At 40.5% G+C, this 14,938-nt stretch overlaps 1 protein-coding gene across 1 annotated transcript in view; it reads left to right on the top strand.

The window, feature by feature from the left end:
- SLC6A19 (solute carrier family 6 member 19) overlaps window positions 1–14,595 on the top strand; it is a 296,856-nt gene extending 282,261 nt beyond the window's left edge. The window contains exons 13-14 of the mRNA XM_073630654.1: window positions 3,416–3,578; window positions 13,013–14,595. Of these exons, the coding sequence (XP_073486755.1) occupies window positions 3,416–3,578; window positions 13,013–13,219 (370 nt within the window). The 3' untranslated portion in view covers window positions 13,220–14,595. The remainder of the gene's footprint in view (window positions 1–3,415; window positions 3,579–13,012) is intronic.
- Window positions 14,596–14,938: the final 343 nt, after the last annotated feature.

The following is a 14,938-nucleotide window of genomic DNA, read 5'->3' as shown; positions in this document are numbered from 1 at the left end:
GAAACTTAACATTAATAAATCACCGGGACCAGATGGCTTGCACCCGAGGGTACTCACCCGAGGGAACTCAGTCAAGTAATTGCCAGACCATTGTTCCTAATTTTTACTGACACTCTACTGACTGGAATGGTACCAGCTGATTGGAGAAAAGCCAATGTAGCACCAATATTTAAAAAAGGTCCAAAATACATCCCTGGGAATTACAGACCAGTTAGCCTAACATCAATAGTATGCAAGCTCTTGGAGGGGATGATAAGGGACTATATACAAGATTTTAGTAACGAGAACGGTATCATTAGCAGTAATCAGCATGGATTCATGAAGAACCCTACGTAGAGGGTTCTTTACTGTAGGCAAGGATGTGGAATTCCCTTCCACAGGCGGTGGTCTCAGCGGGGAGCATCAATTATTTATTTTATATTTATATAAAAAAGTATTAGATGAGCACCTGAATGACCGCAACATACAGGGATATATAATGTAATACTGACATATAATCACACACATAGGTTGGACTTGATTGCCTGATGTATTTTTTTTTTTTTTTTTTTACTAGCAATGGCGGTGATCAGCGATTTTTAGCGGGACTGCGACATTTCGGCAGACAGATTTTTGGGACCAGTGACATTATTACAGTGATCAGAGCTAAAAATGGTCACTGATCACTGTATAAATGACATTGGCAGGGAAGGGGTTAACACTAGGGGGCGATCAAGGTGTTAAGTGTCTCTTAGGGAGGTGTTTCTAACTGTGGGGGGAGTGGACTGACGGAGAGTACAGTAAGATCACTAGGAACAGACAATCTCACTGAACTCTCCTGTCAGAATGGGGATTTGCTTTGTTTACACTGGTAGATTCCCGTTCTGCCTCTCTGAGGAGCGATCGCGGGTGGGCCGCAGACATCGCAGCCACCAGACCCGCACATTGGCTCTCCCGCTGTGCCACTGTCAGCACGCCCACAGTAACTTGTGCACGAAACGACGTACGGGTACGTCGTTTCACGCAATAGGGCCGCCCTGCTGCAGTATATATACGGTGGATGGTCCTTAAGTGGTTAAAGCAGACTCTGACTAAAGCACCATCATTATTAATGCTTTCTGTTTTACACTTATATTCATCCACAAGCTTGCCGTTAAAATATTCCATTGTCAGTTCATCATCTGGACCTGTATCAAGTCCTGTGACAAGCATTTCATAACTTTCTGATAAACCGCTAAGTAATAGTGTTTGGACATAAAAATATTTTATTTCTTCTCCTATATCTCTCAGGCGTTCAACCATTTCCAAGGTGTGCTTATGTAATATTGCATATCATGGCCTTTCATCAGCTTGGCTTGGTATAGCTTTCTAACCATATACAGTTTATTGCTGAGAAAGGCTTTCATGAGCCTTTTGTAATTCTTCCCATATTTCTTTAGCAGTTTCACACTTACATATATGTATGATTTGATCATCATCTATGCTAGGAGAGATCGTGCTTTCAGCTTTTTGGTCTTTCTCTAGCTACTCATCTGAAAAGTGTTCTGGCTTGACTTCATTTCCACATATCTTCTCTTATTAGCAGCATTTCAATCTTGAATTTTCAAGACTTGTAGTTCTGGTTTGTCAGATTTGCAATAAAAGCTTTGTTGCAGCTGTGTTGCTGCCCATTTTCTTTTATTCTTTTTCAGTCTTCTTTCTGTTACTGTATCTTGCACTTGGCTGTTGTAGCAGGCTAAAACTGGGCTATGACTGGGTTATCAGCTTTTTTCTGGGTGGGTGTCTGGGCCCATAACTTGTTAAAAATTCTGTATATAGCCCTACAAAACAGACAGACAGTGCACAGTCCATGTGGGCTTTGCTGCTTAAAGCGGTTGTATACCCGCAAACGAAAAAAAAAACTTGTAAGGCAAAGGCATAATGAGCTAATATGCACCGTATACTAGCTCATTATGAAATACTTACCTTAGAACGAGGTCCCCGCATCGCATCCCGCTCAGCGCCAAGGGAGCTGATATTTTCCCCTCTGCGTTTCTTCCAGGTTTGCGGTTCTGGCGCTGTGAATAGCCAGAGCTGCAATGACGTCACTCAGTTCTGGCAAGGTCTGGCACGACATGCCAGACCTTCACTGCGCGTGCACCACTGACGTCAGTGGCTGCATGCAGGGTGAATATCTCCTGAACCGTGTAGGTTTAGAAGATATTCATTTTACCTACAGGTAAGCCTTATTATAGGCTTACCTGTAGGTAAAAATGTAAAAAAGGGTATACAACCACTTTAACTGCAGACAGGAAACAGGAGCTTTATTATAACCAACCATAGGGTTTACCAAAGAGCAGCTACAAACTTATAAACACTGCCATCTACTGGCTAAAGAATATATCTGTAGTACAATTCTGTATTCCAACATAAGCAATTAGCACCAAAATTAACACCTATCTTTTCCAGCAGTCTGTTAACTTTTCCTAACTACCCCATGATTGCTACAGCATACACTGAACAAAGACTCCTGGGAATTCTGACTTTAATAGAGAGTGGGCTGGAACATAGGAAAACCCCTATGGCTGGCCATTCTAGGTCACCTGGCCATAATTCAGATGCCAGGATGTGCATTGTTGGCGATTTGATTGCTAGTTTGCCATTTTCTTAGTACAACAAACAACCTGGGTTTGGGTTGTCGACCGGAACTTGAAGATTATCTCTACAATAGACTAAAAGATTCACACTCAGTGAGACCTAGGCACAACCCTAATGTACCTATATACAAATCCAGTCCTGCTTGCAAGAAATGCTTCACTGAAAAAATTAAACAAAAAGTACAATCACAAAATAGATCAAAGGGCAATACAACATACATCTGCTTAGCAGAGGAGGCCCATCCAACTAACTGGAACCTCAGTCCAAATGAAAGGATGAAATACAGTAAATAGTGCTCCTGGACCACAGAGCTCTAGTTAATAGACTACTACTAAAAATATTTACTACTTGATTCCTAAATTTCAATTTATTATCTGTATCCACTATATCAGTCCCAATTTCAAAAATGATCAAATTAACCTAGACTCGTCCAGTCATGCTATCTAAAGGAAAGAGCAGATATGTATAATATTTAGCATATACTGGCTTCAAAGTCTCAACAAGAATGGTGGTTCCATGTAGAAAGCATCCTTAATCTAGAAGTCCTTATATATTAGTTGGTTGTAGTAGTAGTTAGTGGAATCAACAGAAAAAATATGTTTTAATATCTGATCAGTTGGAATAGGCAACATTCCTACACAAACATTTTTTCTTGGAAAAGGTAATGAAATTGATTGGATTATGGACATTTTATGTACATTCCATTATTTTTATGTTGATAATGTTATAGATGTTGTTGGTGGCCTGTTGTTTGGTAAAACTGTATATATTGTATATGTTTTTTTGCTTTCTTTTACAGGTTTAACGAAGACATTAAATTTATGATTGGTCATAAACCAAACATTTTTTGGCAAATTACATGGAGAGTTGTCAGTCCACTTATTATGTTAGCTATTTTTATTTTCTATTTTGTGATCAAAGTTTCAGAAAAGCTGGTCTACATTGTTTGGGATCCAGACTATGTAAGTACAACAAAGAGTTACACTGACATATATATCAATATAGTTAGAGTGGTTATAAACCTAAATATTTTTTTGCCTTTATGCATTCATTTGCTGTGACAAACGTGCATAGGGCTTTCTATTCAAGTGATTGGGCTACCCTATGCATAATGCGGAATTGAGTGAGAATTGCTCACACAAAATTGCAAACGGGAATGCTACACTCGGTATGAATGAGGCCTTAGAATTGAGTGAATAATTACATTTTTCAGATTTGTCTGTTGCTCACCTCTGTGTAAATGTACTTTGAGCTCTTTCAGTGCAGCACAGGGTATCCCTGCTAAAGAATATTCTCTGCCTTTTGATAGGCCCTTTTGACAACTAGCCAAAAAGGGAAGAATGGAATTGCCACCTAAAATGCACTTTTCATGCAGTAATTGCATGTGTTTTACTAAATCAAAATATGACATTGATATACTAGTTGGCTTGTGTGTCAGAGTGTGATACATTGTTACCAGGATAAGAAGGGAGGGAATATGTCCTCAGTGGGGGAAAAAAAAACTCAACAAAGGATCTCTGTCCTCAGTAGGGGAAAAAAACTCAACAAAGGATCTAACTCTTCTCCACTGGAATGGACCTGCATCTTTATCAAACTAGCAAATTAAGACCAGCCCTATTTCCACATTTGCAACTTCTGGTGCCAAACTGTAAATTCAGGTAGTTAAAATATGATGTAGTAGTTGATGGAGCATCAATAATATGCAATCTTGTGTTAGAGCCCTGAAGTATCTACAATCTTTTAATCCACCCAAGAAAAATTATTAGAACGTGCCTGAAACAATATATATCTCAGCTGGTGTTGTTGCCCATGGAAACTATACAGCAAAATCAAAAATCAAAATTAAAGCTTATTTAAGTTGAGACAAAATTTGTCTTAGCCACCTTTGTTAGTCCACCATTCCCTCCTCGCCCTTCAACAGCATTTGGACCCAGATGTCATAACCACAGTGCTTTTTTGTTTTGCTAATGGAAATTGTATATAGAGATGGGAAGATGTCAAAGTAATAGAGTTAGACTATTTGAAAGGAGTGTGTGTTGTACATTGAGGTTTTGGGACTAGTTGATATCTGTAAAATTAATGAATGTATATGGATAAAAAGTGGTATTTTAGGCCCCATTCATAAGTGTGTCGAGTAAACATGCATTTTTCTGCCTTTTAAGCAACACGCATATGGTAGCCCATTCACTTGAATAAGCTGGCCTATGCACAACAAAAACACTCTACTGTTGGCCATGTTTGAGCTTGTATTGCAATTTAATGGCACCGCAAGAATGATGCATTTTTTAACAAGATCTGGGAACAGGTGCAAAAATGCGTGCTTCTGTGTGTGTTCCTGAAAATTGCAGATGTGAATACAGCCTAAGCAAATTGAGAAAAGCTGTAATAAAAGGAGAAACGCATCCAATTGCAAAAAGAAAAAACACAGCAGCAAATATAACTAAAAACAAAAGAAAAGCTGAACGTGTAGTTTGACGTGAGACTAACGCCCTGTACACACGATCGGACATTGATCAGACATTCCGATCACAAAATCCGTCAGATTTTTTCTGACGGATTTTGTGCCAAACTTGTCTTGCATACACACGGTCACACAAAGTTGTCGGAAAATCCGATCGTTCTGAACGAGGTGACGTAAAAATATACGTCGGGACTATAAACGGGGCAGTAGCCAATAGCTTTTGTCTCTTAATTTATTCTGAGCATGCGTGGAACTTTATGTGTCGGATTTGTGTCTACACGTTCGGAATTTAAATAGTTACATAGTTACATAGTAGGTGAGGTTGAAAAAAGACACAAGTCCATCAAGTCCAACCTATGTGCGTGATTGTGTGTCAGTATTACATTACATATCCCTGTATGTTGCGGTCATTCAGGTGATTATCTAATAGTTTCTTGAAGCTATCAATGCTCCCCGCTGAGACCACCGCCTGTGGAAGGGAATTCCACATCCTTGCCGCTCTTACAATAAAGAACCCTCTACGTAGTTTAAGGTTAAACCTCTTTTCTTCTAATTGTAATGAGTGGCCACGAGTCTTATTAAACTCTCTTCTGCGAAAAAGTTTTATCCCTATTGTGGGGTCACCAGTACAGTATTTGTAAATTGAAATCATATCCCCTCTCAAGCGTCTCTTCTCCAGAGAGAATAAGTTCAGTGCTCGCAACCTTTCCTCATAACTAAGATCCTCCAGACCCTTTATTAGCTTTGTTGCCCTTCTTTGTACTCGCTCCATTTCCAGTACATCCCTCCTGAGGACTGGTGCCCAGAACTGGACAGCATACTCCAGGTGCGGCCGGACCAGAGTCTTGTAGATCGGGAGAATTATCGTTTTATCTCTGGAGTTGATCCCCCTTTTAATGCATGCCAATATTCTGTTTACTTTATTAGCAGCAGCTTGGCATTGCATTCCATTGCTGAGCCTATCATCTACTAGGACCCCCAGGTCCTTTTCCATCCTAGATTCCCCCAGAGGTTCTCCCACCAGTGTATAGATTGCATTCATAATTTTGCCACCCAAATGCATTATTTTACATTTTTCTATATTGAACCTCATTTGCCATGTAGTCGCCCACCCCATTAATTTGTTCAGGTCTTTTTGCAAGGTTTCCACATCCTGCGGAGAAGTTATTGCCCTGCTTAGCTTAGTATCGTCTGCAAATACAGAGATTGAACTGTTTATCCCATCCTCCAGGTCATTTATAAACAAATTAAATAGGATTCATCCCAGCACAGAACCCTGGGGGACCCCACTACCCACCCCTGACCATTCTGAGTACTCCCCATTTATCACCACCCTCTGAACACGCCCTTGTAGCCAGTTTTCAATCCATGTACTCACCCTATGGTCCATGCCAACAGACCTTATTTTGTACAGTAAACGTTTATGGGGAACTGTGTCAAATGCTTTTGCAAAATCCAGATACACCACGTCTACGGGCCTTCCTTTATCTAGATGGCAACTCACCTCCTCATAGAAGGTTAATAGATTGGTTTGGCAAGAACGATTCTTCATGAATCCATGCTGATTACTGCTAATGATATCGTTCTTATTACTAAAATCTTGTATATAGTCCCTTATCATCCCCTCCAAGAGTTTACATACTATTGATGTTAGGCGAATTGGTCTGTAATTCCCAGGGATGTTTTTTGGGCCCTTTTTAAATATTGGTGCTACATTGGCTTTTCTCCAATCAGCTGGTACCATTCCAGTCAATAGACTGTCTGTAAAAATTAGGAACAACGGTCTGGCAATCACCTGACTGAGTTCCCTAAGTACCCTCGGATGCAAGCCATCTGGTCCCGGTGATTTATTAGTGTTAAGTTTCTCAAGTCTAATTTTAATTCCGTCCTCTGTTAACCATGGAGGTACTTCCTGTGTTGTGTCATGAGGATAAACACTGCAGTTTTGGTTACTGAAGCCCCCCGATTCACTCGTGAAGACTGAGGAGAAGAATAAATTCAATACCTTTGCCATCTCCCCATCCTTTGTAACCAGATGTCCTTCCTCATTCTTTATGGGGCCAATATGGTCTGTCCTCCCTTTTTTACTGTTTACATACTTAAAGAATTTCTTGGGATTTTTTTTGCTCTCCTCCGCTATGTGTCTTTCATGTTCTATCTTAGCCGTCCTAATTGCACCCTTACATTTCTTATTGCATTCTTTATAAAGTCTGAATGCTGAGGATGATCCCTCAACCTTGTGTTTTTTGAAGGCCTTCTCCTTTGCTTTTATATGCATTTTTACATTGGAGTTAAGCCATCCAGGATGTTTGTTCGCTCTTTTAAATTTATTACCCAATGGGATACATTGGCTAATGCCCTTATTTAATATGCTCTTAAAGCAAACCCATCTCTCCTCCGTATTCTTTGTTCATAATATTTTATCCCAATTTATGCCTTTTAGCAAGGTTTGTAGTTTAGGGAAGTTGGCTCTTTTGAAATTCAGTGTCTTTGTGTTCCCTTCACGTTTCCTATTTGTGTGATTTATACTGAAACTAATTGACCTGTGATCGCTGTTACCTAAATTGCCCCGTATTTCTACATCTGTGATCAGGTCTGTATTGTTGGTAATCAGTAGATCTAGTAATGTTTTATTTCTAGTTGGTGCGTCTACCATCTGACCCATAAAATTGTCCTGCAAGACATTAAGGAGCTGGCGAGCCTTAAATGAATGCGCGGTTCCCTCCGCCCAGTCTATGCCTGGATAATTAAAATCCCCCATTATGATAACACTTCCCATCCTTGCTGCTAATCCAATTTGTGATAGGAGATCCGTCTCCACTTCCTCCCTCAGGTTAGGGGGCCTATAGCATACTCCCAGTATTATTTTCCCCTTAGCTTCATCCCTTTGGAGCTCTACCCATAAGGATTCCACCTCCTCTCTAGCTCCCTCAGTGATGTCATCTCTCACATTCGCTTGTACATTATTCTTGATATATAGGCATACCCCTCCCCCTTTTTTACCCTCTCTATCCTTGCGGTATAGGGTATACCCTTGAATGTTTGCCAGCCAATCATGAGAGCTGTTGAACCAGGTCTCTGAAATTCCCACAAAATCCAAATCCCCCTTGTACAACAGTATCTCTAGTTCACCCATCTTGTCCGCCATGCTCCTGGCATTGGTGAACATGCCACATAGTTTAGACCGGTCGCATATTGTCCTCGTATTGGGTGTTTCAAGATTGCAACTAGGACTTGCTACTATACTCACCTTGTGTTTTTGTGCTTTGGTTAACCTACCACTAATGCCCCCAATACTACCCTCTGGAATATCTTCCGCGCTGGCTAACACTGTCTCTGGACTCTCCCCCCCATTGCCTAGTTTAAAAACCCCTCTAACTTTTTGGCCATCTTCATTCCCAGCAGATCTGCACCCTCCTCATTTAGGTGCAGTCTGTCCCTTCTATAGTACCGGTTACCGACTGAGAAGTCGGCCCAGTCCTCCAGGAACCCAAACCCCTCCTTACTACACCAGCTCTTCAGCCACTTGTTTACTTCCCTAATCTCCCTCTGCCTTTCTGGTGTGGCTCGATGTACCGGTAGTATTCCTGAGAACACTACCTTGGAGGTCCTTTTCCTCAATTTAGCACCTAAGTCCCTAAAATCGTTCTTTAGAACACTCCATCTGCCTCTGACTTTGTCGTTGGTGCCAACGTGCACCATGACAGCCGGGTCTTCCCCAGCCCCTCCCAGTATCTGTCCACAAGATCCATGATGTGCCAAACCCGAGCGCCCGGTAGACAACATACTGTTCGGCGCTTCAGTACTTGGATACAGATTGCCCTCTCTGTCCTTCTAAGAATTGAGTCCCCTACCACCAGAATCTGTCTTTCCTTTCCCTTTGCTGCCCCCCCACTCTCACTGGAGGAGTTCTTCCCCTGGCAGCTAGGAGAGTCCCTCATTTCCAGCAGTGCTGGTCCCTGACTGGTTTCACCAATGTCACTCAATGGAGCGTACTTATTGGGATTCTCCAGTCCTGGATCGGCCTCTATAGCACTTCCCCCTCTACCCCTCCTGACTGTCACCCATCTACTCTTTGCTAGTGCCTGCACCTCTTTGTCTCCACCCGCCTTTGTGCTGGCCCCTGCCGGCACCTGCCGTGTACGTTCCTGGCTCACCTTTAGTATGGAGGGACTTCTCAGTGCTGACAGTTGCTTCCCCAGATTCAGAACCTGGGCTTCCAGGGAAACAATGTGCTTACATTTTGCACAGCACACCAAGTTCCACAGCCTCAGACTGAGTCCTACACCCAGTTAAATAGGCACCTGTGAGCAATTAACCACCCCCCTTAATTGATAGACTGAAGGAACCAGAGAAAAAAAAAAAGCTATTTAAAAAGTGACACAAAAAGACAAATGAAAAACTAAAAGGAAAAGCCCCAAAAATGCAACCCAGCAAACCCAGCAAACAAAAAGCAATTCTTGTTCACCCTAACTCTGGTTTTTAACTCCCACTTATACCAGCTCCACTTACACCAAGTTCCACAGCCTCAGACTGAGCACGCTCAGACTGAGTCCTACACCCAGTTAAATAGGCACCTGTGAGCAATTAACCACCCCCCTTAATTGATAGACTGAAGGAACCAGAGAAAAAAAAAAAAAAAAAGCTATTTAAAAAGTGACAGAAAAAGGCAAATGAAAAACTAAAAGGAAAAGCCCCAAAAATGCAACCCAGCAAACAAAAAGCAAGGCTTGTTCACCCTAACTCTGGTTTTTAACTCCCACTTATACCAGCTCCACTTACACCGAGTTCCACAGCCTCAGACTGAGCACAATGATCGTATTTTGTTGTCGAAAAATTTTATATCCTACTCTCAAACTTTTTGTGTCGGAAATTCCAACGGAAAAAGTCCGATGGAGCCCACACATGATCGGAATTTCCGACAACACAATCCGATCGCACTTTTTCCCTCGGACAATCCATAAGGCTGTCCATTTGTAAAATATACTATATTGTTTGTAACAGTATTGATACTTTTTTTACACAGTTGACATATATACTGTATATTAGATATGTTTTGTAGTACAAGATGATAATAAGAGCAGACATAGGCATAGATGTCATCTGCTTCCTTGCCTAAGCTTTGTGATAGACAGATTAAAAAACTTTGAGAATCACTCATATAAAGAGTATGAAAAATACTGAAGTCATTCAGAAAATTGAACTAAGTTTAGGCATATATCTTACTTTTCTATAATCTTACATGCTATATGAAATTTACAGTCAGGTCCATAAATATTGGGACATCAACACAATTCTAATCTTTTTGGCTCTATACACCATCACAATGGATTTGAAATGAAACAAACAAGATGTGCTTTAACCGCAGACTTTCAGCTTTAATTTGAGGGCATTTACATCCAAATCAGGTGAACGGTGTAGAAATTACAACAGTTTGTATATGGCTGCTCAGCTGTTCCATGGCTAGGTGTGTGTTATTCCCTCATTATCCCATTTACAAGGAGCAGATAAAAGGTCCAGAGTTCATTTCAAGTGTGCTATTTGCATTTTGAATCTGTTGCTGTAAACTCTCAATATGAGATCCAAAGAGCTGTCACTATCAGTGAAGCAAGCCATCATTAGGCTGAAAAAACAAGCCAAACCCATCAGAGAGATAGCAAAAACCCGGAAGACCACGGAAAACAACTGTGGTGGATGACCAAAGAATTCTTTCCCTGGTAAAGAAAACACTCTTCACAACGGTTGGCCATATCAAGAACACTGTCCAGAAGGTAGGTGTATGTGTGTCAAAGTCAACAATCAAGAGAAGACTTCACCAGAGTGAATACAGAGGGTTCACCACAAGATGTAAACCATTGGTGAGCCTCAAAAACAGGAAGGCCAGATTAGAGTTTGCCAAACAACATCTAAAAAAGCCTTCACAGTTCTGGAACAACATCATATGGACAGATGAGACCAAGATCAACTTGTACCAGAGTGAAGAGTATGGAGAAGGAAAGGAACTGCTTATGATCCAAAGCATACCACCTCATCAGTGAAGCATAGTGGTGGTAGTGTCATGGCGTGGGCATGTGTGGCTGCCAATGGAACTGGTTCTCTTGTATTTATTGATGATGTGTCTGCTGACAAAAGCAGCAGGATGAATTCTGAAGTGTTTCGGGCCATATATTCTGCTCATATTCAGTAAAATGCTTCAGAACTCATTGGACGGCGCTTCACAGTGCAGATGGACAATGACCAGAAGCACACTGTGAAAGCAACCAAAGAGTTTTTTAAGGGAAAGAAGTGGAATGTTATGCAATGGCCAAGTCAATAACCTGACCTGAATCCGATTGAGTATGCATTTCACTTGCTGAAGACAAAGCTGAAGGGAAAATGCCCCAAGAACAAGCAGGAACTGAAGACTGTTGCAGTAGAGGCCTGGCAGAGCATCACCAGGAATGAAACCCAGCATCTGGTGATGTCTATGCATTTCAGACTTCAGGCTGTAATTGACTGCAAAGGATTTGCAACCAAGTATTAAAAAGTGAAAGTTTGATGGATGATTGTTAATCTGTCCCATTACTTTTGGTCCCTTAAAAAGTGGGAAGCAGACATACAAACTTTAGTAATTCCTACACCAGTCACCTGATTTGGATGTATATGCCCTCAAATTAAAGCTGAAAGTCTGTCCCAATATTTATGGACCTGACTGTAGATCATGATATGTTCTAAATATGTGCCATCTTACTATCTTCATCATGACCAATTTCAAAGCAACTGTCAGCCCTGTAACATCGGACAAAAAACTGACTTAAAAACGTTACTTAAAATCAAATTGGATCCTCGATTTAAAGGGTTATTTCACCTTTACCAAAACACTGCCTGTGCAGGTAAGCACACTTATAAATAAAAACAAACTGTGCAGCTTTGACTGAAATTGGGTAGGGCCCTTGCTATAGGTGTAGGCCATTTACATGCTTCCTGAAGCCTGGCCGAAAAAACTGCCACACATGGCATCATCCCACCCTACCTTGTTGCTAGGATGTTGCTAAGACACTCCCATCCATTAATGCTGACCTCCACTATCACAGGAACAAGCCTCAAACCCAGAGAGAGTGATAGTGTGGTCACTGTCTTCTCCATCGCAGCATCCCTGAGCTTAAAGCTATGGCGAAAGAGGAGAAAGAGTGCATGCAAGTGGGTTTGAATCTACTGGGAGTGCTTGAGCAATGTCCTAGCAAAAAGGCAGGATAGGATGATGCCATCTCTGGGAATTTTTCAACCAGGTAGGTACCTTAATGGCCTACACCTATAGCAAGGGCATTATACAACTTTGGTTAAAACTGAACAGATTGTTTTTATCTACAGGTCCCATATACCTGCATAGACAGGTTTTTGGTAAAGGTGAACTAACCCTTTAAATTCAATATATATTCTAGGTGCATCAAAACATTCAAAACAAAAGACTTTTAAAGTTTTACAGTTCATTTTCTTTCTAAAGAGTACAATAGCCTGTTTCGTGGCAGTAGCTACAGAGCTGGACACTTGCTCTCTGTGTGGAAGCAAGTGATATGTTTGCAGAGGTCCAACACATTCCCTGTTGGGTCAGGAACTTTGCTGATTGCAGAGCTATAGGTCTGACATAATAGGGGGCATGTTGGACCTCTGCAATAAGACCGCAGAGAGCAAGGGTCCGCTCTGCAGATACTGACAATGGACAGACTATTCTACTCAGGCTGTGGCTGTTTTAAAAAGAAATGGAACTTTAAGATAACACCTTTCATTTTGATGCACCTGGAATGCATTTGGCAGATTCAAAGTGAGGGTTCATTTGGATTTGCAGTATTTTATTTTTCTGCAGCATTTTCCCCTTTTAACCATGTAGGATTAAGAAGTGAATATATGCATGTACATAAATATGTACTGAAAATTTCTTACGTGTATCACTTACAGAGTGAATTTCCTAAGGCAAAAGAAGTACTTCATCCAGACTGGGTTTATGCCATTGTTGTTGTTCTTGCTGGAGTTCCAAGTGCAGTAATACCTGGTTATGCAATTTACAAGTTTATTCGAAACTGTTTAAAAAAGGATGATGACCAAAGAGAAATTATAAATGCTACATCTCTTGCATCTATCAATGGTGATACTAAAAAACTATAAAGTTTACATGCAAAATACATTGTAAAAGACTTTCCGTTTTGAATCATACTTGTATGTTTCTGTAATTGAAAAATGTGAAAGAAAGTGAAGAACTGATATCAACAAAACATCTCAAAGAAGAGTTTCAGTGAACAGAAACAGTGTAGATAACAGAATGATGACCCTGTGTTCACGTGCTGGATAAACACCATCATGTTTCTTTTACAAACGTTAAAAAACACTGTTTTGTATTCAGATTATGCAGATTGCTCTGATATTCTACATTTTGAGACCCCAATTAATTGTAAAGTATACTACTCTAAGTAGAATACATAGAAATGTGCATTGTTTGATTATTATACAAATATAAATCAACCAAACTCTTTTAGTGGAGTACTTAAAGTAGTACCAAGAAAAATATTCAGGATGCCACTGCTGACCTCTCTCCTGAAAAAGATAGTTGCCTGATCCACTCAGTTCAAATATTTGATTCAATGACCCTGATAAAGTATACAGGGCAAGAGTTCTGACCTCCCTGGATACATGCTTGTTCTGGACAAGTCACTAAAATGCAAGCTACAAGTACAATAAAGTACAAGTACAATAAATGACTCATAAGTCATACTTATGACAGGTTTGTTTTGTTTTTGTTTTGTTTTTTTTTAAGAGAACTGTAATGGAGATTTTCCAATGCTGGTTTGCTCAACTTTGCATACTAGGGTTCGCCAAGAAGGGAGGCTTCATTAATGGAAGAGAGAGAGTTGCCTTTTAACTCATTAGGCATATCATGGAAGATTGTGATTTTTTATAAACAACTCAGAGTGCATCCTAGGTTGAATATGTGTGCTTAGACCAGTCTGGTTTTATTTCATGGACATAACCTTGCCAGGGCATAGACTTTTTATTACTTCTATGTGGCACCTATTTAGTTGTAAACAACCACCTCTTACAACCACCTCACCCATGAGGGGGAAACAATGGTAAATTGATCTGGTTGGATATGACCCCCCAAGTTGCTTGATTTTCCTTCCCAGAACTTGATAGTCTCTATGTTCTCTCTCATTGGGCATGGTCAAAACCAAAGGTGTAGTTCCAATTTTGAAAAATAATAATCAAGCCAGACTCCATGTCTGAGCCTGAATTACTGAAAAATGTGTGTGGTTGTGGTTCAGGTTTCTGAAAAATTCACAGCCCTCCAGAGTTCAGAATATTACAACTGAAAGTCTCATTAAAGTCAATGGCAACCTGAACCAGACTCCCAAAACAATATTAAAGTGTATGTAAACCCTAACAATGAACTTCTCGTATTTGCTCCCTTTTGGTCTGTTATACCATTAAATGTGTTTTGTTTTATCTGTTTGATTAGTGCAATAAAAACATTATTGATCCCATCAGAATTCTTGTGAATTGACACCTTCATGTGCTCTTTACCTATGCTTCATTGTTTCCATTTAGCATTGTTCCTAACTCTTTCTGTTGACGACTAGGGATGAGCTGAACACCCCCGGTTCGGTTCGCATCAGAACATTCGAACGGACCGAAAGTTTGCGCGAACTTTAGAACCCCATTAAAGTCTATGGGACTCGAACATGGGAAATCAAAAGTGCAAATTTTAAAGGCTGATATGCAAGTTATTGTCCTTAATAGGGTTTGGGGACCCGGGTCCTGCCTCAGGGTATATCAAAGCAAAAAAAAGTTTTAAAAACAGCCGTTTTTTCAGGAGCAGTGATTTTAATGATG

This window comes from Aquarana catesbeiana, linkage group LG05 (assembly GCF_042186555.1).
Source record: "Aquarana catesbeiana isolate 2022-GZ linkage group LG05, ASM4218655v1, whole genome shotgun sequence".
NCBI lineage: Eukaryota > Metazoa > Chordata > Amphibia > Anura > Ranidae > Aquarana > Aquarana catesbeiana.
Note: the sequence above shows the minus strand (reverse complement) of the source record. Positions and strands in the feature narration are given on the sequence as shown.